This window comes from Numida meleagris, chromosome 4, assembly GCF_002078875.1.
Source record: "Numida meleagris isolate 19003 breed g44 Domestic line chromosome 4, NumMel1.0, whole genome shotgun sequence".
Taxonomy (NCBI): Eukaryota; Metazoa; Chordata; class Aves; order Galliformes; family Numididae; genus Numida; species Numida meleagris.
The window spans coordinates 96682320-96703120 of NC_034412.1; the positions used below are offsets into that span (position 1 = coordinate 96682320).

Consider the following 20801-nt stretch of genomic DNA (forward strand, 5'->3'; position numbering starts at 1 on the left):
GGCGTGGGTGGGTGATGCTCGTGGAGGGGAAACCCATGTGCTTGGGTTTTGGGAGCAGCTGGCTCCCATCTGGAGGTTCAGACCCCGTGGTGGGTGAGGCACGGCAGTGAAGGGAGAGGATGAGCTCAACAACTCATTTCTTTTCTCCGACTCAACTGGCCAGTCTGACAGAATAGGTATTACCCACCCAAAGCATGTTTTCCTTAAACTCTCTGACGTTTGTGGCTTTGCATCACTGAGAATCAGTGCAAGAATTTATGCCGCTCCTTTTGGCATTGCTGGGCCCCTCTCGATGTTCACCAGCACTAGAAACCTGGTTGTTTCACTGTCCCCACCGTGAGGTAGATGGGATGTTTGTCCAGCTTAGGGTTTGGTAAAGGAGAGAGTTGCACAGCCCTGTGTGCCACATCTGCCCGAGGATATTGGGAAGCGGGTACAGAGGGGTCACAGGATCATAGGATTGTTTGAGTAGGAAGGGACCCTGGAACGTCATCTAGTCCAACTCGGGTACGCTCCAACCTGTATTTGGCTTTATTCCACTTAGCGTTCAGAGTAAAATTAGTCTTCATTAGGTACTTGGATTGAATTGTGCAAATACGCTAGAGGAAAGCGTGCTTTGCGTGGCTGATGCGGTGTGCTGTACGTGCAACTGAATGATTAACGCAAAGGCTGCTTACTTGAATTCATCCTCTCTGCTTTCCAGGGTGCCCGAGAAACCTTTGAGAGCTACTACAGGAAACAGAGAAGAAAACAAGCCCGGCTGGTGCTGCAGCCTCCCTCCAACATGGTACGGCCATACCCTGTTCAGTGCTTGGGGTCCTAATGAAGCAGCCCAGGGCTGTCCCCGTGCACACTGCACCTTGTGGGTGGCCTCTTCTTTCTTTCCCGTTTTTCCCTCCTTTATTTTAATCTCTGCTCACTTCTCCTTTGTTGCAGCACGAAACGTTAGACGGCTACAGGAAGTATTTCAATCAAATTGTGGGGTAGGTATTCTTTTTATACAGGCGCTTGCTAAATGTGTGTGCGCTGTGTTTGTGAGGAGCCCAGAAGGGAAGAGAGAGGAGGGAATATTGCTCTTTTTTTTGACTGCCCTTCAAAAGGAGACAAACCAGGAGAAAATGTGGTGAACTTTGCTGTATGCAACCTGCCAGCTCTGGTAGCACCACCTACTTGCCTCACTAATGAGGTGAATAGGCCCTCTGCCTTAATGAGCCATTAATATTTGACAGTTATTTGATTATTTTCTTGCTTGTGCTGCTGAGCTCCTAACGCAGCTTCGGGCTGCTGGGCTGGATTTTCCCTACAAAATAGAACGGAGGTTTTGCTCGTGACTGTTTAAAATGGTGTTTGGGGACACCCGGCCCTGAAACGTGCTGCTGCTTTTGGACCGGTACGTTTGATAAATGAGGACTGGAGTGAACTGATTGCCTCTAAATGGTGGTGAGAGCACGGGGTAGCGAGCACGAGAGTCTTTTCCCTGCAGTTAAAGTGTTCTCCCTGCAGTTAACCCATTGTAAGGCGATTGCTGCTGGCTGGGGCAGAGTTCAATCAGCAGTTCTTGTTCAAATAACAGAGTGGGAAAGCTCTGCCTTTGTGTGTGCACAGAGGTGCATTGCTGGGAACAGCTGGGCTTTTGGCTCGCCGCTGTAATGCAGTGCGGCATCGTAGGAAACGCTGCAACGTTAAAAAATGGGTGAAGAAAATATCTATCCTTAGCCTTATCTGGGACAGATGCTGCAGATCTGGGCTGGCCCTGGGGATTTGTGCACGTGCAATGCACGTCCCTCGCGTGCAGCGTTTGCAGATCTCTCTTGGTGCCTCAAAACCTGTGCCTTCTGATGACAGCGCCGTTTTCTCCCTCCCCGCCAGGTTTTTTGTAGTTGAAGATCACATCCTGCATACCACGCAGGGCTTGGTAAATAGAGCCTACATTGATGAGCTGTGGGAGATGGCGTTATCAAAAACCATTGCAGCGCTAAGGACGCACTCAGTAAGTAAAAGCCTCAGATTGCTCAGCTGTTGCTTGAGTTTGGCTTGACGTGCTGGAAATAGTGGCCTTCACAGCACTGCTCTGTTTTGACTTGACTCTTTTTTAAGCAACAGAGGGAACACGCTGCTGTTCCTCCAAAAGAACTTGGCTTTTTTTTTGGTTTGCGTTGCACTGTATTTCCCAGTACCGAGCTTGCAATACCTGGGGAGGCTGGAAGCGAGAAAACAGCGCTTCAGTGTTTTCCATTGCTTGGCTCATCACTTTTGGAAAGCACCAGCAGAGGGAGTCGGGTTGTCCTGGAAATCTGGGGAAAAAAGCCTCCGTATTTGGCACGCTGAAGTACGATCCCGTTTGCTGTTCCCTTAAAATGAAGGGCAGCGGATGGGCTGCTATCAAACGGCGAATCGTTTGTGCTTGAGAAGATGCAAGCTACGTTTCTTACTCTTTAATACTGAAAGAAGTGTGGAAAACGTTACTTGTTGCTTTGGTGTTTCTCCGCTTGAGCAAACGAAAAAGCCAATGGCAAAAAAAGCCAAGTTTGGTTCTCTAGTTTTGCATGAGCTGATGTAATATTGCACCGTTTCACCTGGGAACGCTTGAGTTGTTTTGATGTTTCCTCGCTCGCTGTAGAGCCGCCCTATTGGTTTATGGGAGGCAAAAAATCACATTGGATCATAAAAGAAGAATCTTGAATGACTTTCCCCGAGTCCCTTTTCAAATTGTTCAAATCCTGGAAGGCAGCACCATCCAGCAGCAGGAGGATGCTGCGGGGTGGGGTGGCTGTTGTGGGTGTGCATCTAATGCTGTGCTTGCTCCCTGAGCAGTCCAGTGCTTCTTCCATGCCCCAGGAAGGGGCTGGGCAGAGAGATGTACACCTCCTTGCGTTGTAAAGCTGCACTTCTTTTCTTTATGAGTGGGGTTTCCTGCTAGTGTGCTGGCCAGGAGGGACAGACGGGTACGCACGCTCTGTTTTTCACTTTTACCACCATGACCAGCAGTCACCAGTAAGTGATGCCAAGCTTAGTGCAGGAAGGGGCTGTCAGGAGTTTCAGTAAGCACAAAATCTGCCACAATTCCTTAAAGCTGTTATAGTGGTCAACTCTATCATCTCTGCAGACCAGTGCTGTCCATCCCGTGCTGCTGGTGAGACTTGCTGGAAGGCTTTTGCACAGGTTGAGGCTGTTCCAGTTCTTCCCATTCGGCCAAATGTAACGCCTGGATTTTCTTCCTTGCTGCAGTGGACATCTTTTATCATTTCTGATAGCTTCAGGGCATTATCTTTCTTTCTGACTTTTCTTTTTTGGAGAGTGAAATGGAAAAAGCATCTCTTCCAGTCATTCCCATTGATTAATGGAGCCGTTCCTCCTTGAGTTTCCAGTGGGCTTTAAATCTCAGTCTCTTTTTTTTTTCCAGCATACGATCGCTGGTTCTATATTTGGTAAGAGTCTGTCTGAAACGTTCCATATTTCAGCAGAGCTGAGGTTTGCTGCTGCTGTGGAGATGGGGTGCGACTCGCGTGGGTGATGCCAGCTGTCCCTGGGGTGATGCTCAGGGCAATCATGGGGTGCAGTAGTGTCCTCAGGCCCTCAGGCAGTGTCCTGACCTGCAATAAATACATATATCCGTTGCAGCTCTGACCATTCGTGTTGCTAAAAGGCACGCAGCGTGTTTTTCCTCAGCCTGACCCTTCCACTTAGCAATGCAGCCTTGGTGTGGGGCTCGGAGATGCCTCGCTGCAATGCTTCATTACCATTAGACACAACACGCTAAATATTACATGAGAGGCTCTGCTGTCTTCTTGGCATGGCAGCGCGCTGATTTGCTTCGTCTCCTCTGGCTTCCCCAGCAGCTCCTGGGTAATCTTAGAAACACTTCAGGTATCTGGAGAGCAACTGAAATCCTTATTCATCACGGAGAGCCCCGAGAGCCGTGTGCTACCAGGAGAGATACCCTTATCAGCGTGCCTTCCTGTGCCCTGCAAGCCCTTAAGGCACGGGCTGTGTGATAAACACCGCTGATCCTAGGCCTGCACGGTGTGCCTATGTATTATCACTCGAGTGATAAGGCAGGAGGGCTGAGGGCCGTATTTTCCCCACACGCTGTGGTTTAAAACGTGTTTTAATGATCCCTTCTTTGCAGTCGTATTGCTCGGACCCAAGCCTGGTGTTAGACTTGAAGAACCTCATCGTCCTCTTTGCAGATACGCTCCAGGTAGGTGACTGTCGTCTGTCGGCCACCGGGCATGTTTGCAGGGAGAATTTGTGTGCAAGTTCCCGAAACACAAGTGCTGCTCGGGGGTGACTCGCTGGGAGCTGATGTAGTTGCTCTGTTCCTCCACTCGTGGCAGGGATACGGCTTCCCAGTGAACCAGCTCTTCGACATGCTGTTGGAGATCCAAGACCAGTACAGTGAAACGCTGCTGAAGAAATGGTCGGGAGTTTTCAGGTGAGAAGCTCTTTAAGCAAACTCCTGAGGCATACCTTACAGAGTACTTTTAACCAGGAAATAAAAGCCTTACTTGAATCATAGAAGCATAGAACCTCATCATGGAAGGGACCTTACAGCCTCCCCCTAGCTGTAGCTTTCTTGCTTTCTTCTTTTCTAGAAGTATACTTGATTCAGATAACTACAGTCCCATCCCAGTGACGAATGAAGAGATTTATAAGAAAATAGTTGGACAGTTCCCATTCCAGGACGCAGAACTTGAAAAGGTAACGTTGAAATGGGGCAACCGGCACGGCGCGTCTCCCAGTGCCCTGCAACCCCACACCTCTGCTGCTGGCCTTGAGAATTACAAAAAAGAAGGTCCCAGCAACACAAAACAAAAAGAGATAAGAACACATAGACTTTCCATGTGTTGCATTTCTCCTGGCGTGGGTGAGGAATACCTCATCAATTTTGTTTTCAGAGCACAGTGTGCTTTTGCAGTTCAGCATCACTTGCAGTAGATGGGAGAGAGACAGAAGTGTCTCCTTCCTTTGGTGTTTCATGCCCATTTTATGAACTGTTATTGACTTTAACTTGTTTTAATCTAATACTAACTGAAAAAAAAAGACATAAAAACAACAAAAACCAGAAAGTGGCATATCTTGGCTTTTATAAAAGTGCGTGCATGCAGAACCTAAGGGTGTAGCCAGATTTGACCTAGGCAGCGTCCCTTAAAAGCATGCTTGGCCTTGTGCTCCACATCTGGCAGCCAGCGAGCTCCAAGCCTGGCGAACTTAATTATGGCTGGGAGGGTTTTCGATCCAAGTCAAGTGTTTAGATTTCTGAAAGTCTGTGTCCTTCCCTAAGACTGTATCACAGGGTCCAGGTTTTACGGTTACGCTCTGCACCTCCCAGCCACATCTGTGCTACGGGTAAAAGCTAGCTAGTGAAAATTTGGTTTGTGAGGGAGAGGACATCTGTTTCCTCTTGGCTTTTCTGTTGTAAGCAAGTGCTCACCTTGTGGGGTAACTGGGGAGGTGACCAAGCAAAACGCCAGTGTGTGGTGGGAAATAAGAGCAAAGGAGCCCTCTGACAGGGTTTGTTCATACGAATAAGGGAGTTGGAAAAGAAGGAATTGCTTTCTGCTGCCTGTTCCCTTCTAGCTACAAGTCTCCTTCCAGCCCTTTTCAGACTCCAAATCCCTTATGCACCCATGTGCCATTTGTAAGTGATTATCTGGTCTTTCACTTGGCTGAAATGTTTATGTAATATACAATAAATGCTGGCTTGTTGTCTCCTTGCTGGACTTAGCTAAATATTAGAATTAATTTGGCTGCTTGGAACACGTTACTGGAAAGCAGTCGTCACTCTGGGCTGGCTGTAAGAGTGATTCTCCCTCTTAAACATCTCTTTGACTTCAATTCTCTCCTGTACTTTACAGCAACCGTTTCCAAAGAAGTTCCCCTTTTCTGAGTTTGTGCCTAAAGTTTACAATCAGATTAAGGAATTCATCTACGCCTGTCTGAAGTTTTCAGAAGACCTTCATTTGAGGTACGAGATCATTGCATTACTGGTCATGATAATCACAGAATCACACAGAATCGTAGGGGTTGGAAGGGACCTCTAGAGATCATTGGGTCCAACCCCCCAAAAAAGAAGTTTTGTTGGCATTGAGATATCTCAGCGTGATTAAAATATTAGTTCTTGACCTTCCATGCCACTCAACTGCCTGGATATGCTCTGTCCAGGATGGAGGTGGCTGGTGGTCCCCTTGGAGCTTGGCATCCTTCATGTACAGAGTCTTCAGAATATCTCCCTTATGCAGGAAAAAAGAGCCCAGTGCCATGCTAGGTGTGTAAAAGGGGAAAGAGCCCATCCCTCTAAGATGCTTCTGAGTCGTGGTAAATGGATGGTTCTGGTCTTTCCAAGAAAGGAAGGTCAGTGCCTGGTAGTAATGGCAGCACAGCTTCCCCACATTGTCCCTCGTGGAGCGTGTTGGCCAGAAAACCCAAGGTTTTGTTTTGTCCTGTGTGGTACTGAGTTCTGGCTGCTGGTTTAGGGGTTTTTATACAAATATATTTTTATTTCTCATGGGAGGATACATACAAATAATCTGATTCATTTGTATATATATGTATATATATATAAAATCCTCAGAAATATCCTGTGTTTTGTTGTTACCATCCTTCCTCCATCCCTAGGCTCCTAGGTACTGGTCTTGCGTGCATGTGCTCGGGTGGAAGACAACTCTCTTAGCCAGGAACTGCTTTCTTTTTGCACCCAGTGAATGCTCTTGCCTTGGTAGAGGCATCAGAAGGGCAGAAGGCTCTCATTACTCATTTCCAGTGCTCTCAGTGCCATACCAGCAAAATCTGGGGCTGTACACGGGGTTTCACCTCCCTGGGCAGCTCCGTGTCTTTCCCAGGACGTGGCGGCTGGTGTGCAAGCAGAGGATGTTTCACCCCCTCCTCGAGTTCGACCTCAGCCTTTCACTGGTGGCAGGTTGTTCTCTTCGGAGCCTCCCCAGGCTCTTAACCTGCAGGTCACCACTAAATGGCTCTGTTTGGAAGGCCGGGGGAATGGTCCTATTTCACACGGACGCTGGTTTCAGCGGAGCCCTCCGCTGGCACTTCCCTCGCGAGTTTTGCTCTCTTCACCATTACGGAGATGATTGGGTTTGTCAGGGAATGGAAGAAAAGCGTTCCCTAGGGCCACTCCTCAGGGTCCCCCCGGACAGGTTATTAAAATTCCTTTCGACATTGGATTTTCCAGCCCTTTTTGAGGAGTGGTTTGGGGCTGGGGGAGGGGAGCTGAGCTCTCGGACTTTCTAGCCAAACATTTGGAATATTTCTCTGAAAACCCCCGTTGACACTTTCTTCATTTCACCCTGACAGCTTGAATTAGGTTTTATTAGGAAGCTTGGCTACAAAGCCGGCAGCAAGTTTTCTTTCTCTTCTCTTTCTTGTTCTTCTTTGGTTGTCATTTACCTTGCACCCTGGAGTGATTGGGGTCAGCCCGTCAGTCACGGGGGGCCCTGAAGGTCATGACTACTGCTATGGGATATGGGACATCAGCTGTCACTAACCCAGACAGTTTGCTTAAACGCTCTGCAGTCTTTTCCTGAAGAACAGAGCCCGTGGCAGAAAATGTAGCTTGTATTTTTTCTAATTATTATTTTAAACTAGCTCCTTGTATTTGTTGGACGGGAGTAGACTCCTTTATGTTGATATGCTTGTGGAACTTGTTTTGCTTTTAAAGTATTTGAAGAAAATGTGGAGCTTACTGCGCATTTACGGGGGTTGCAAATTCTTTTGGCTTGGCTCTATTAATTTGATTAGGAGAAAGAAAACCTCCTTTGTATATTCAGCATTGCTCCCCTCGGAAAAAGAAGCGTGTATGCGAGCTCATTGAGGAGATGTCTTTAAAAGCATCCACTCACTGGAAGGCTTCCACCCATTCCAGTGGAATTTCCCATTTTAAAGATAGGGAATATCTTTGGAAAACAGCAGAGATGGCAGCCCTAATCCACCAGGACTCGGGTTGTTTTTTTCCCAAACAGAGCAGTGATCCCGAGAGTACTTCGGATACAATTATTTAAAGTGCTGCTAATAATTTCGGTGATAAAATTATTATTAATAATAATAAATTAGAGCCTTGAACACCCGAATCAGCTCAGAGAGCTTCTGCTCTGCGTTGGCTCAGCTCGGAGGTGCTGGGCAAGGGACTTGTACCACCAAGCACACTCGTGGTGAACCCTCATTGATGCTTCTCCATGGCACTGCTGCTCCTGGTCACGTCCTGCTGGGAATCAGACTTCTTCCAAGGAGCGTTCCTGCTTTGTTTTCATGGTGCGTGGACCTCGTGGGAGATGTCACAGATCTTTGTGCTCCGCTGGCACCCAGCCGCGGGGGTCACCTGGCTGCTTTGCCCAACGTGTATCCATCATTTCAGCTTTATTTTCTAGCTTACGTGGGCAGCTAACAAAATGATAGCAGGAAGCCTTTGGAAACAGCACCTGAGGTCAGAAGAAAACTCGGTTAGAAGTGCTTTGAAGAGGTAAACACTGTGTAGAAGTGCTGAGTGTTATGAAGCACGACTTGTTCATGCCATGGAGGCTCTCGTGGATGAAACGTCGCAGTGATTCCCACTGGTGAAGCCAGCACAGTGTTTGGTGACACTGCAGCGAGGGGTGGGACAACCAGGGCTGGCAGCACGGGGAAGGGACTGGCAGTGTGACTGTCATGGGCCGTGCATGCAGCCAGCCCTGGGCTTGTTGGATTTCAACGCCCCAATGACAGGTTGATGGTTGAATTCAAAAAGCAAGCTTTTACAGCACAACCTAGTTGATGGTTGGGTTGTTTCAGGGAGAAAAGCTGACATAGTGTCTAAACATGCTCGTTTTCCATCTCATCACCATCGTGCCCCATTCTTGACCGCCTCCGCTTCCAGAAGATGGTGGGCTTGGTGAATCCGTGATTTCATGATCTTCCCTTACAGCTCCCCAAAGGCACCTGGTGCTGATATGGAGGCACAGCATCATGTGCCATTTGCTCCCTGCACCCTTTTTTTTTGCCCTTTCCGAGCGTGGCTCCAGCCCTTGTGGCTCTCCAGCTCGTGGCTCCCACACTCTGCTGGCAGCAGCACTCGACTTCCCCTGTGTCAGGAGGTCCCCTTTTGCCACCACGTCGCTTTTTTGCCATCTGTGGACCATCACAGCATTAGGTTTCATTGCTCTTGCTATATTTAACCGTGCTGTTGTCTGGTGGAGAGGACTGGGGACAATCTGGTCCTTCCTGGGGGATGATGGGAAGCCTGGGCTGCGTGTGTGTGCGTGTGCTGGGTTTTTGCTTTTTTTTCTTTTTGGTTTTGTTTAAGTAAAAGCTTCTTTGAGAGCCATTGCCACGGTGCGAGGACAAGGAAAAACTCGGTGGCTGGTTTCTGTTCCCTCCACTTTTCATTCCACGCTTTTGAAACCCAAGTGCATCATCTTGGAGCTGACGTCCCAGCCCTGCCAGGAGGAGCCCAGGGATGTGAGACGTGATGTGGGCTGGCCCTGATTATCATGGCACAGGAGGCGTATCCACACTGAGCAGGAGGAAAGGAAACTCCCAGGGATCAATAGCAATGACCCAGAAGAGACCAGCACTGAGGCTCTGGCTGGTGACATTGCGTTTAGATCGTCAGGATCCTGCCGAGCTGTTGGTTCCGTTCTCCTAGCATCCAGCTGGGAAGGGGATAGGGGTCAGCAGGAGCACAGCCCACAAAAGCTGACTTTTCAACATCAGGGTAAGGGCAATATTACAGAAAGCTGCTGGTGAGCTCAGTGTGGCGAGCAGCCGCTCCGTGTATGGGGAGTTGTGCAGCTGGGCTCTTCCTTGGGAAAGCTGCAGCATGACACGGCTTGCAGCTGGCTGGGACAGGAGAGCAGCTTGGCTCAGTCACATCCACAGGGAGCAGTGTTCTCCGCTTCTCCTGGGGACCTCAGGGCTTTCCGTGCAATTCTGATGCAGCAGACTGAAAATGAGCAAAAGGAACTTTCCTGAAGACTGCTTCACAGAGTCACAGAAGGAAAAGACCTCTGGAGATCTCCCTAAAGCAGCTCCCTACAGCAGGTTTCACAGGAAAGTGTCCAGGTGGGTTTGAATATCCTCAGAGGAGAGTCCCCCACCTCTCTGGGCAGCTTGTGCCAGGGGTCTGTCAACCTCCAAGTCAAGTAAAACATTTCTTCCTCCCGTTCAGATGAAACTCTCTGGGCTCCGGTTTGTGCCCAGTGCCCCTTGTGCTGTCAGTGGGCACCACCAAACAGAGCACAGCCCCATCTTCTGGCCCTTGCCCTTCAGACATGGATCTGCACTGCTCAGATCCCTCTCAGCCTTCTCTCCTCCAGGTGTACATCCCCTGGGCACTCAGCCTGTCCCCATCAGGAGGTGCTCCAGGCCCCCACCATCTCTGCAGCCCTCCGCTGGGCTCTCCCAGCAGTTCCCTGTCTGCCTGGAACTGGGTAGCCCAGCACTGGGTGCAGTGCTCCAGCTGTGTCCTCCCCGGGGCAGAGCAGACAGGAGGAGCACCTCCCTCGCCCTGCTGCCCACGCTCTGTGCAACGCATCCTGGGGTCCCACCAGTCTTCTTGGCCACCAGAGCACTCTGCTGCCTTATGATCACCCTGTAGTCAACCACTGGTCAACAGTTGGTCAACCATTGGTCAACTCTTGGTCAACCGCTGGTCAACCAGCATCTTCTCTGTAGAGCTCCTTCCCAGCAGCTCATCTCCCAACCTGTACTGATGCATGTGCACTACTTGGTGCTCAGGAAGAATGAGAGGCTCTGGGAGAACATTCAGTCTCACTTTGTCCAGCATCACGTGCCTGGGCAGGACTTGGTGTGCCTGCTCTGATGTTAACCACGCAGAGAACTTCCCAGGTGTGTGCTGGGCAGAGGCTGGCAATGCCTGACCCCTCTCTTTGGGCACCCCAGTAGCAGTGCCCCGAGCTGTGCACCAGCACTGCAGGCACTGCAAGGCTTGCTTTTGTTTCCCCTGTCGATCCCTGCTTTGTAATCTGGCCCATTTGTCAGGTAAAACAGGATAAGGAGCAAAAGGTCACGGGGTTGATTTACCAGGAGCCTGAAAGTTATTAATGTTTCTCAGCCTTGCAGTTTGAAATTTTCTTTGGCCATCAGCTGCCTGTCACTGCGCTGCCAGAGATAAAGCCCCGTCGTGTCAGGGCTAATGCAGGGCCAACGACAGATCAAAGGCTCCGGCGCTGGGGCTGGCTTCCAGGCCCTGCTGCAAGAAGCAGAGGTTGCACCTTGCTGGCGTGCGCTGATGGAGGGGCACGGCGGCGGCCCTGCAGCAAAAAGCAGAAAGCCAAACCCCCCCCCCCCCGGCTTGAGCAATACTGAGGTTGCAGTCATCTGGCAAAGGCCACGGACGTGTTAGAATCTGATGTACTAAAAAAGAAAGGAGGGGAAAAAAAAAAAGCCAGCAATTTTTCAAGTGTTTGATTTGATCTGAATGTGCAGAAATTCCAGCTTTGTGCGCTGTGCAAGGCTGAATGCATCGGTGAGAATGATGTGGGTGACTCTTACCCCAGGCTGTGTTGGCTGCTCTAAGAGGAGAGGCACAAGGATGTAGGTTTGCCCATGTTTGCCTTCTTTGCATGCACAAAAAGGCCAAAATTGTTGGTATTTCAGTATGTATTTCCATGTCAGCAGCTGTAGGCAGCGTGCAGATGATCAAGCATAAGCCGCAGAAGGAGACTGAGTGATGGTGACACCACATAGTTTTATTTTACTTTTTGCCTTGAGATAAAGCACTGTGCAAACCTCTCTGGAAATTCTGCTTTCCAGCTCCACGGAAGTTGATGATATGATCAGAAAATCGACAAACCTGCTGCTGACCCGAACGCTGAGCAACTGCTTACAGAATGTCATCAAGAGGAAAAACGTGGGGCTGACGGAGGTGAGGCTGCACATCAAGCAATTTCCAGGGCAGGGCACCAAAGTGGGGTTCTGTCCCTTGGAGCTCGTTCCAGCACCTTGTAGAGATGCTGGTTTGGAGCATTACTGTAAAATATTTGGTTGGAAAACAACCAGGAATCCTGGTTGTACGAAGCAAGAAAGGCTTTATGCTTATGGAAGGGCGAAGCTTGGTTAGAATTGCCCCTCTTTTTGAGTTTTTGGGGCGTTACATATCTGGGTTGAAGGCAGGTGGGAGGGTTTCAAGGAGTGCTGGGGTGGCTTCGTGCCAGAGAAGAGACACGTGGGAGCCGTGAGAATGGAGGGCTGCTCTCCATCTAAGGGCAGTGGCACGTTTGTACGGCCTGAACTCTGTTCTGGCATTTTCTTTTCAAGACTGACCCTTTTCTGTGCACAAAGTCAGATTTCCATAAAGTTCGAGGCTTGTAAGTCACGACTGTTTGGGAACACGTGGGGTATCCGAGCCAGTTAGAACGCCTTAGTTGGACCTCTGTGTGCTGTTATGAAACGAGCAGGTATTAGTACAGCTGCAGTTCTTTAATTAACTGCTCTGTAAGAATGCGTAGTGTTCTCTGGGCACTCCAAAATACCCCACGTGGGTGAGTTTGGGGGAGTTGAGTGCATTTATGGCGGTCTGTATTTACACACGATGCTTCCTCAGACCTTTATCTCACAGTCTGGAATCTCTCTGCTCCTTGGGGGCAAATTCCTCTTCCGTCCTGCTCCTCCCCAGGCTCCCTCCATGCTGAGCACTGCACACCATCCCTTGGGTTCTGGCAAAGAGAGCTTAGGTAGCATGAGTTCCTCCAGAGAAAGGTATTATTTTGAGCTGGAGGCCAATGTTCATCTCTGGATCTCGTCTCATGTTTGTTGAGAGAGTTTCACCCTCTTGTTCCCTGCACTTGCCAACCAACTAACCTTCTCCCTGTGTTCTCTCTGTGGCTTTTTTTTTCCTGATTTGACTGAAGAAAAAAATACTTGGGGCATCTTCCTGCCCCCCTGCTTCTTTTCTTTGCATAACCGTTGACCTGTTCGTCCAATTTTCCTCTGAGCTTCTCAAAACCTTCCCTCTTCATAAAAGGAGAAACATAGATGAGGGATTGGAGGGCACCTGGAAGAGTCCCATGTCAAGTGAAAGCATTGGCCTGGTGTCAGAAGTGACCTCAAAAGATATTTAAGTACTTTGCATAACTATCACTTCCCAGTTTTCATTTTGACTCAAAACAATGCCATCTGTTTCTAGACACTCCAATATCTTCTTCCAGGCAGCGGATAAGGTGAGATTCAAGGCCATTTTCCAACCTTCATGGTCTGATATCCTCCTTTATTTATTTTCCTAATTGAACAGTTGGAAGGGGAAGGAAGGAAGACCCAGCAGGGTGCAGAGGCCAATGCTACCAAAGATGCCATGACCGCTGTCCAACCTGTGAATTCAGAACTGCATGAAGTTAGATGCAGCTTTTGCACTCAGGCCTACAGGTCTGGACCAATGTGTTGTGATGAGAAGAGGTTTAGGAGGAGTTTCATACGGTTGGGAATAGCCAATATTTAATTAGCTTGAAGCTATAGGAAAATGCCTCTCCATTGTGACATAAGAGCTGACACAGGGAAAGGCAAACGAATGAGCTCTTGTCAGAAGGCAAAAATCGAGAACTGAATGAATCCAGGGAGCTGAGAAATGAGAAGCCCTCCTGGTTACTGTGTTAATGCTTTCTGGAGACTGAGTGCAAAACAGGAGGAGTTCAAATAGACCGCAGTTCAATGTCTTGACAGTGAGCACTGAAATCACAGAAGCGTTGGCTGGAAGGGACCTCCTTGCTCAATCCGAGTCTCCTCCGCTTTGCTTTCTCTACCTGACTCCATTTCCCCAAGGCACAGGTCCAACAGCTTCTGTGGGCAATTTGTAAGATCTCTCTTTGTTCCCAGCATCCAAACTGAGCCTCCCAGTCTGCGGCCATTGCCCGTTTGGATGTGATCTGGCACGAACACGAGTTGGGCGCCTCAATCTTTGCAGCTTTCCTTCAGTATTTATGTGTCTGCAACACTCAAGTTGGTGCTTAAACATAAAAGGATCAAAGAAGCAACAAGAGAAAAGAAACAATGCTGTGCCTGGCAGGGCGCTGCCTGTTTCCATCTCATTCAGAAGCAAATGATTTGTGTTTCAAAATAATTTCTTTAGAAGAGGTAACTGCAGACTACCACACCATGCTCCGGCAATTAAATGATGTCAGTCTGGAGCATTGTAATGCCTTCTGTGTCTGCAAGAGAAGCGTTTTGGCACGATATCAGAGCTAGATGTTGTTTGGAAAGGTTTTGTTGCAGCTTACGTTACACCTTGAACGTATTCACGGCGGGCTGCACAGAAGAAAGGTACCTGCTTAAGGAATTAGTGATGTGTTTGGCCTCCAAGGCAGCCATCCTGAAGGCGAAGCCGGGATTGTTTTGCTCTGGATTATGAGCACTGGCATTGATTGACTTCAGCAGAGTCTTCCTCTCTGTCGTTGCCTTTAATGTCCCGATCCGGTGCCGTGTGAAGGAAGCAAGAGAAGGCAGCATGAAGAAAATTGCAGATAATGGTGCACGTGATAACCAGGGAGACACCAGGGTTCACCCACACCTCCCCTGGAGAAGCAAAGCCCTTGGATCCTTTGTCGGGTGCCTCAGAGTGCTGCTGTTAAGTGTCACTCAAGGTGCGGGTTCGTTAGGGTTCATTAGCAGCCAGAATACCTGTGGTCTGACATGGCGCTTCTTTGTAAGCCTGTTGCATTTGAACTGCACTGAATGGAGTGCTGACTGACAGCTGAGCATAGGAAAGTCATTAGAAACAAATCTTTAGTGGTATTAGTGGCTGTCATGGGAAATGCTTTTTTTTTTTTTTTTCCCCCTCCAAAAAAATGATCTTTTATGTAAGTCCCTGCTGTCGTTAAAGGAGGAGAGCCTCTGGGTATGGAGCGAAGCTCAGTGTGTTTGTACAGCATCAGCTTTTCCTGCCAGAAGTTCTCAGAAACTGGCACCCACCAACCTGGCACCTCCCTGGCTTCAGGAGCACCTTTTCTGAGCACCTTTTCTGAATATCTTTTCTGAGTATTTTTTCTTTGCCTTTGCAGCTGGTACAGATTATTATCAATACAACCCACTTGGAGAAATCTTGCAAGTTCCTCGAAGAGTTCATCACCAATATCACCAATGTACTTCCAGAAACTGTCCACACCACGAAACTTTACGGGACCACAACTTTCAAGGTAAATGGCACCTCTGGGGAGCTGCTGTCCCTGTTTGGATTGAAAGGTGATTTTGTCATGGCCTGGGAGCTGTGGCCATCAAACGAGCTTTTGGGGTTTGCCCTTCAGAGCAGCTGTGTGCACTACTCTTGCCTAGATCTTGAGCCTTTGTAGCCCTAATTTACGGCCTGCGACTGCAGTGCTCATTATCTAAGGAATTAAGCAGCTTTTAAACTAAAGCCTGATTTTAATTCTCTCTTCAATGAGCTTTCATTTTGCTGTTTGATCACCATACAGAGCTGCGTGCGGCTGGCCACGAATGCAAGCTCTCTTCTTTCACCCAAGAGGAGAATAGATTTTCAGAACTTAAGTTTCTGTGTCTTTCTGTTCCTTTTAGTGTCGTTAAATGCTAAAAGGAGAGTGGCAATTCTAAAAATCAGGGCTGAAAGAAAGTGCTGGAATTCCCAATCTTTAAATCACAACCCAGGAGCATTCTCCCCAGATTCTTCACATGAATTTTTAAGACCACAGTTGGTTCAGTTGTGGGGTGTCTGAATCGTGCCCTTTGGCCACAGAGCAGAAGGGAACAGTGCCAAGGACTCCAGCAATGGTAGGGAATTGGTTGGGTGAGGTTTCCCTTGGGATAACCCAACAGGCCCTGTGACCCCAAGGAAATCCTTTCCTTTTCCCATCAGCCCCCATTTTCCCATTTGGCCTAAGGATGAGTTTTCTCCTCCTTGCCCTGACAGGAAGGCTCCGAGCCCCTCTGCCAGTTTGTGGTTCTCCTGCACCCACAGTTTGGTGGATCTCAGCCTTTTTCCACATGAAACGATCTTCTCCCATCTCTCTCCCTCCCATCCCACACTGAATTTGTCCTCCTGTTCCCTGGGTTTTAGTGATCAGACACCAGCCTGATCATGCCCAGTGCTGACCTGCCAGGATGAGCTAACCTGAGCCCATTGCAACCCATTAGTTGACAACAGACACTTTGCCTTGTGCTGCTGTTAAGGCGAAAGTTTGTGCCAATCTAGCGTCCTCTGCCATATGGAGCATCTGTGCAGACTTGTGGCGTGGACTCTCCATCCCATATAACGTGGTCTGGGTTTGGCAGGACGCCCGGCACGCTGCCGAGGAAGAGATTTACACCAACCTGAACCAGAAGATCGACCAGTTCCTGCAGCTGGCAGACTACGACTGGATGGCTCTGGAGCCCGGCAGCAGGGCCAGCGACTACCTTGTGGATCTCATTGGCTTCCTGCGCAGCACGTTTGCTGTCTTCACGCACCTCCCGGTAAGGGGCCTCCCCATTTTCTTTCTTTTTTTCAGGCTGGAAAGTGCACAGGCAGCTGATGGTGCTGTTGAAACGAATGGTTGCTCGAGCTTTATAGAGTGTGATGGAAATGGGGCCTTACGCTGGCCCTGTTTGACAGTGGATCAAGCGTTGTGAAGTAACAAATCTATTTCTAAAGTAAGCTATTGCACGTGTTAGCAGAAGTTGGACTTCACTGAGAGTCCCCCCAAGAATCTGCACGTCTGCTTCTGTGGGAAAGAGGGAAATACCCCAGTCCACCAGCAGAAGCAAGATCATAATTCACTGGCCACCTATGCTTGAGATATGTTAGCCTTCATCTTAATGGACATTCAAGAATGATTTTTGAGAGATCTCAGCATAACAGCGTGGATTATTCAAACTGCAGACCCGTTTCCAAACGTTTGTCAAGTCACTGGGTGCCTTACATCAAAATATTGCTCTGCATTGTAAGGCAGCATGTGTTCCTTTCTTTTCTCTGCTGTCCAAAATATGCCTGTGTTTATGCTGCTACTGCGATCAAAAATTCTTTTATGTTGTTGTTCTGCAGTTGGCTGAGTAGTGTCCACTTGAATAGGAAAAATATCATCATCAGGGGGTTTCATTTTTGCTCCGACAGCTTTTTTTTATTTTATTTTTTTTATTTTAAACAAGAATTGTTCTGGGCTGTCTGGATATATACTTACGAGTATATACTTCGGTCAGCAGGTATTTGGAAACACCAAATCCACTGAGCTCTGTGTCTGTCCTAAAAGCAACTTCAGATTTTTCTTCTTCACTGGAGTGCTACCTCTTTCTTGATACTGTGTGCTGCGCAGAATACCAGCCCGCACTGTGGACACCTCTCACTAGCTTGGATAGAAGCAGGAAGGGAAGGCTAATAGTGCGCAGTGGCAGCTTCCTGAACTTCATTCTGCTTGTTTGTGTCCCAGGGATTGCTCTGCTGGAAAGGGTATTCCAGCACTCCAGAACTAACTTAGGAGGTGTGACAGCTTCAACACTTCAGTACTTTCCAGCCTTCTGCATGGCTCAGGCTGGAGGGGCTCTGATCACTTGACAGAGCTCTGGGTGTCCCGACTCAGTGCAGGGAGTGGGACCAGATGGCTTTTAATGGTCCTTTCCAACTCCAGCCATTCTATGATGATTCTATGTCTCTGGCCACCAAAAGAGAAATCATAGAATCATTAAGGTTGGAAAAGACCTCCAAGTTCATCAAGTCCAACCAATGAAAGCGTCTTTCCCAGTTCTCCATTCCTGGAGATGCTGTTGAGGGGGGGAAAAAAAAAAAAAAGTGCTTTCTTGGCTCTTTTATCTCTGGAACAAACTTCTAAATAAGATGTGCAGAGAGGTTGGAGAGCCATTCACCCACCTTCTCATTGAGTCCAGGTTTATGGCCAAAATGCCTCCATCCATTGGCAGACCCAAGCAGCATGGCAGTGGCTACAGGCGTGGGGCAGGTGGGTGCCCATCTGAGGGCTGAAGACATTCTTCATGGGCATTCTTCCATGCCCCATCCCTGGAGGCATTCAAGGCCAGGCTGGATGTGGCTCTGGGCAGCCTGGTCTAGTGGTTGGCAGCCCTGCACACAGCAGGGGGATTGAAACTCAATGATCATTATGGTCCTTTTCAACCCAGGCCATTCTATGATTCACCATGAGGGCAGTGAGGCCCTGGCACTGCTGCCCAGAGAGCTGTAGGTGCCCCATTGCTGGAGGTGCCCAAGGACAGACTGCATGGGGCTGTGGGCATTGGGCTGGTGCAAGGTGGCCCTGCCCATGGAAGGACTGGGACTGGGTGGGCTTGAAGAAGGTCCCAACCCAACCCATTAGATGACAGTGGGAGTCCTTACGTGACTAATTGAGTTCATGGGAGCAGGGAAGGGTGATGCCTGCAGCAGGGGTACCAGAAATGAAGAAATGCTCAGCCTTCTTCTCTGCTTCACTTTGGACTCTATTGATACTTCTAACACGTTTGTACCTCAAAGAGATGGGTGTGTTTTTTATAGGGATATTTGTTTGAAAAATGATAGAATACCCCAAGTTGGAAGGGACCCGTTAGTATCATTGTGTCCAACCCCTGGATTAATTGATACTGACATTCTCAGAAGGCATTCCAGCTTACCTTCCTGCTCACTACTCATATGCTGTCTCTTGCTCCTTCCTTCCCTCTAGCAAGGGCAGAAATCCCCTTTGTTCCTCCTGCACAGAGTGAGGGGGGCTCGCTCTGCACCAGAGCGTGAAGCGCGGCCACCAGGAGAGAGGAGGATGGGGAGAGATGCTCACGATGATTTATGAGACAGACCTGGAGTGATTTATCTTCCTTAAATATTAATGTTTCCTTTTTGAATTAATCAAAATGGTTTGGGAGATGGGGAAGCCAGCTAGTTGGTCTGGAAGGACTGAACAGGAGGCAGCTGGTGGGAGCTTGCCATGCTGCAGGAACCAGGTAATGTGCCAGAGCTGCTCAGCTGCTGCCTTCAAAGCACTGCCCAGCACTGAGCTTCCCACCAGCCCCATGGATTGTGACGCTGGGAGACCTGGGTTAAATGGTGGATAGGAGAGAGAGGTATCACTGCCCACAGTTGGGGCTGGAGCTGATCCTTGAGGTCCCTTCCAACCCAAGCCATTCTGTGATTCCATGATTCTTTCGTGTATTGGAGTGCCTTCCTTCAGAGGAGCGTTGTGGAGATGAATTCCCTGCGGGCACCGCAAGTGAGGATGAGTCAGGAAGAGCCGAAGGCTGCTGGAAGGGCACCAGCTCCTTTGATGGCTCAGCTGATTTCTTCTCAAGGACCTCTTTCCCAGCCCCTGATTTAGAAACACTTCATAATTTCGGTGACTTTCTGAATGATTTGTAGGGGGTGAGGCGTGGGAAAGCCCCCATCTGTCTAAAGCAGCGCAGAAAAATGAAGGCGATGTTTGTGAAAGCACCGCGTGGACGGGATGTGCTTCCTTTGTGAAAGGAAGGGGTGAGAGGGCCTCGAGAGGGAAAGGAAGCATCTCCCAAAAGCACAAGTTGGCAGTGAGCATTGTGGGGCTGCTAGCAGCGAGGTGGAGCTTTTCCCATGCGGCTGGTCTGCATCCAGCCCCAAATACACCGGGGTTATCACCTAAGAGGAGATGTTCCCCTGTTGTAAATGAGTCTGCAGGTGGCGGATGTCCACACACCAGTAGCCACAAGGAAAGGGAGAGTGGGGCATCCTCTGCTTCCTACGTGTAGCCCCAGCTCTGCGCCCACCCTCGTGTTCCCATGTCCTTGCTGCTTTGGCAGTGCCCCTTCCAGCAGAGCTTTGTGCCCGCTGGATTTACACGGTGAGCACAAGCGAGGAGCTGAGCTCTCTGCGGGTGTTTGCGCTTTGCAGCTGGTATTTAGAAGGAGAAGAGTGGCAGGCAGAGGGATGAGTAAGGAGCAGGAGACGAGCTGCTCGCCGGCCCTTTGTCACGACAGCAATTACAGCAAAAAACCCTCACCTACTGATCAAAGGAACTCAGCCTGGGCATGCCGGCCGTTCCTGCGCTAAAATCACAGCAACAAAAAGCGCTGCCCTGTAATAGAACGGAGCCGAAAGCCCTGATCCTGCAAAAATGCGGGCGGTTGCTTCATGTGCTGGGTGTGAGTAATCCCATTGTGTTGGACGGGGCTGCTCGTGGGCAGGAAACCTGGCTGGGGTCAAGGCTCAGAGCACAGCGGGCAGAGGGGACGGCCTCAGGGGTCACGGAATGCTGTGGGGAGAGGAGAGGAGCGAAAGGGCAGCTCCGTCCCAGCTTTGGCTCTGTGCTCCCATTTGGGGATGGATGCAAGGCTGAATTTCTTGGGGAAGAATTAATGCTGCTGATAAAGCTGATCCTGGCCAGTGGCCTGGCATAGAGTCCTTATTTCCTCAAGTGGTCAGCCAGAGATTGCAATTCCAAGTGTCCAGGTAGGAATTGCAATTGCAAGTGGTCAAGTAGGGACTGAAATTCCAAGCGGCCAACTAGGGATTGCTATTCCAAGTGTTGAAGCAGGAATTGCAACTCCAGGTGGTCAAGTGGGGACTGCAGTTCCAAATGGTCAAGTAGGGGTTGCAGTTCCAAGTGGTCAGTCAAGAATTGCAACTTTCAGGTGTTGAAGTAGGGATTACAATTCCAAGTGTTGAAGCAGGATTTGCAATTCCAGGTGGTCAAGTGGGGATTGCAACTCCTGGTGATCAAGTAGGGATTGTAGCTCCCAAGTGTTGAAGTAGGGATTGCAATGCCAAATGTTCAGTCAAGAATTGCAATTCCAAGTGGTCGAGTAGGGACTTCAATTCCAAGTGTTGAAACAGGAGTTGCAATTCCAAGTGGTCAAGTAGGGATTGCAATTCCAAGTGTACAATCGAGAATTGCAATTCTCAAGTGTTG

At 49.2% G+C, this 20801-nt stretch overlaps 1 protein-coding gene across 4 annotated transcripts in view; it reads left to right on the forward strand.

Moving 5' to 3' along the window:
• The window catches only part of EXOC6B (exocyst complex component 6B), a 248811-nt gene that overhangs the window by 133526 nt on the left and 94484 nt on the right, over nt 1–20801 (forward strand). For all 4 annotated transcript variants that reach the window (XM_021396671.1, XM_021396669.1, XM_021396670.1 and 1 more), the window contains 10 exons: nt 704–787; nt 937–983; nt 1870–1990; nt 4130–4201; nt 4338–4435; nt 4596–4701; nt 5859–5968; nt 11764–11875; nt 15000–15134; nt 16225–16404. In XM_021396671.1, coding sequence (XP_021252346.1) covers nt 704–787; nt 937–983; nt 1870–1990; nt 4130–4201; nt 4338–4435; nt 4596–4701; nt 5859–5968; nt 11764–11875; nt 15000–15134; nt 16225–16404 — 1065 coding nt within the window. The remainder of the gene's footprint in view (nt 1–703; nt 788–936; nt 984–1869; nt 1991–4129; nt 4202–4337; nt 4436–4595; nt 4702–5858; nt 5969–11763; nt 11876–14999; nt 15135–16224; nt 16405–20801) is intronic.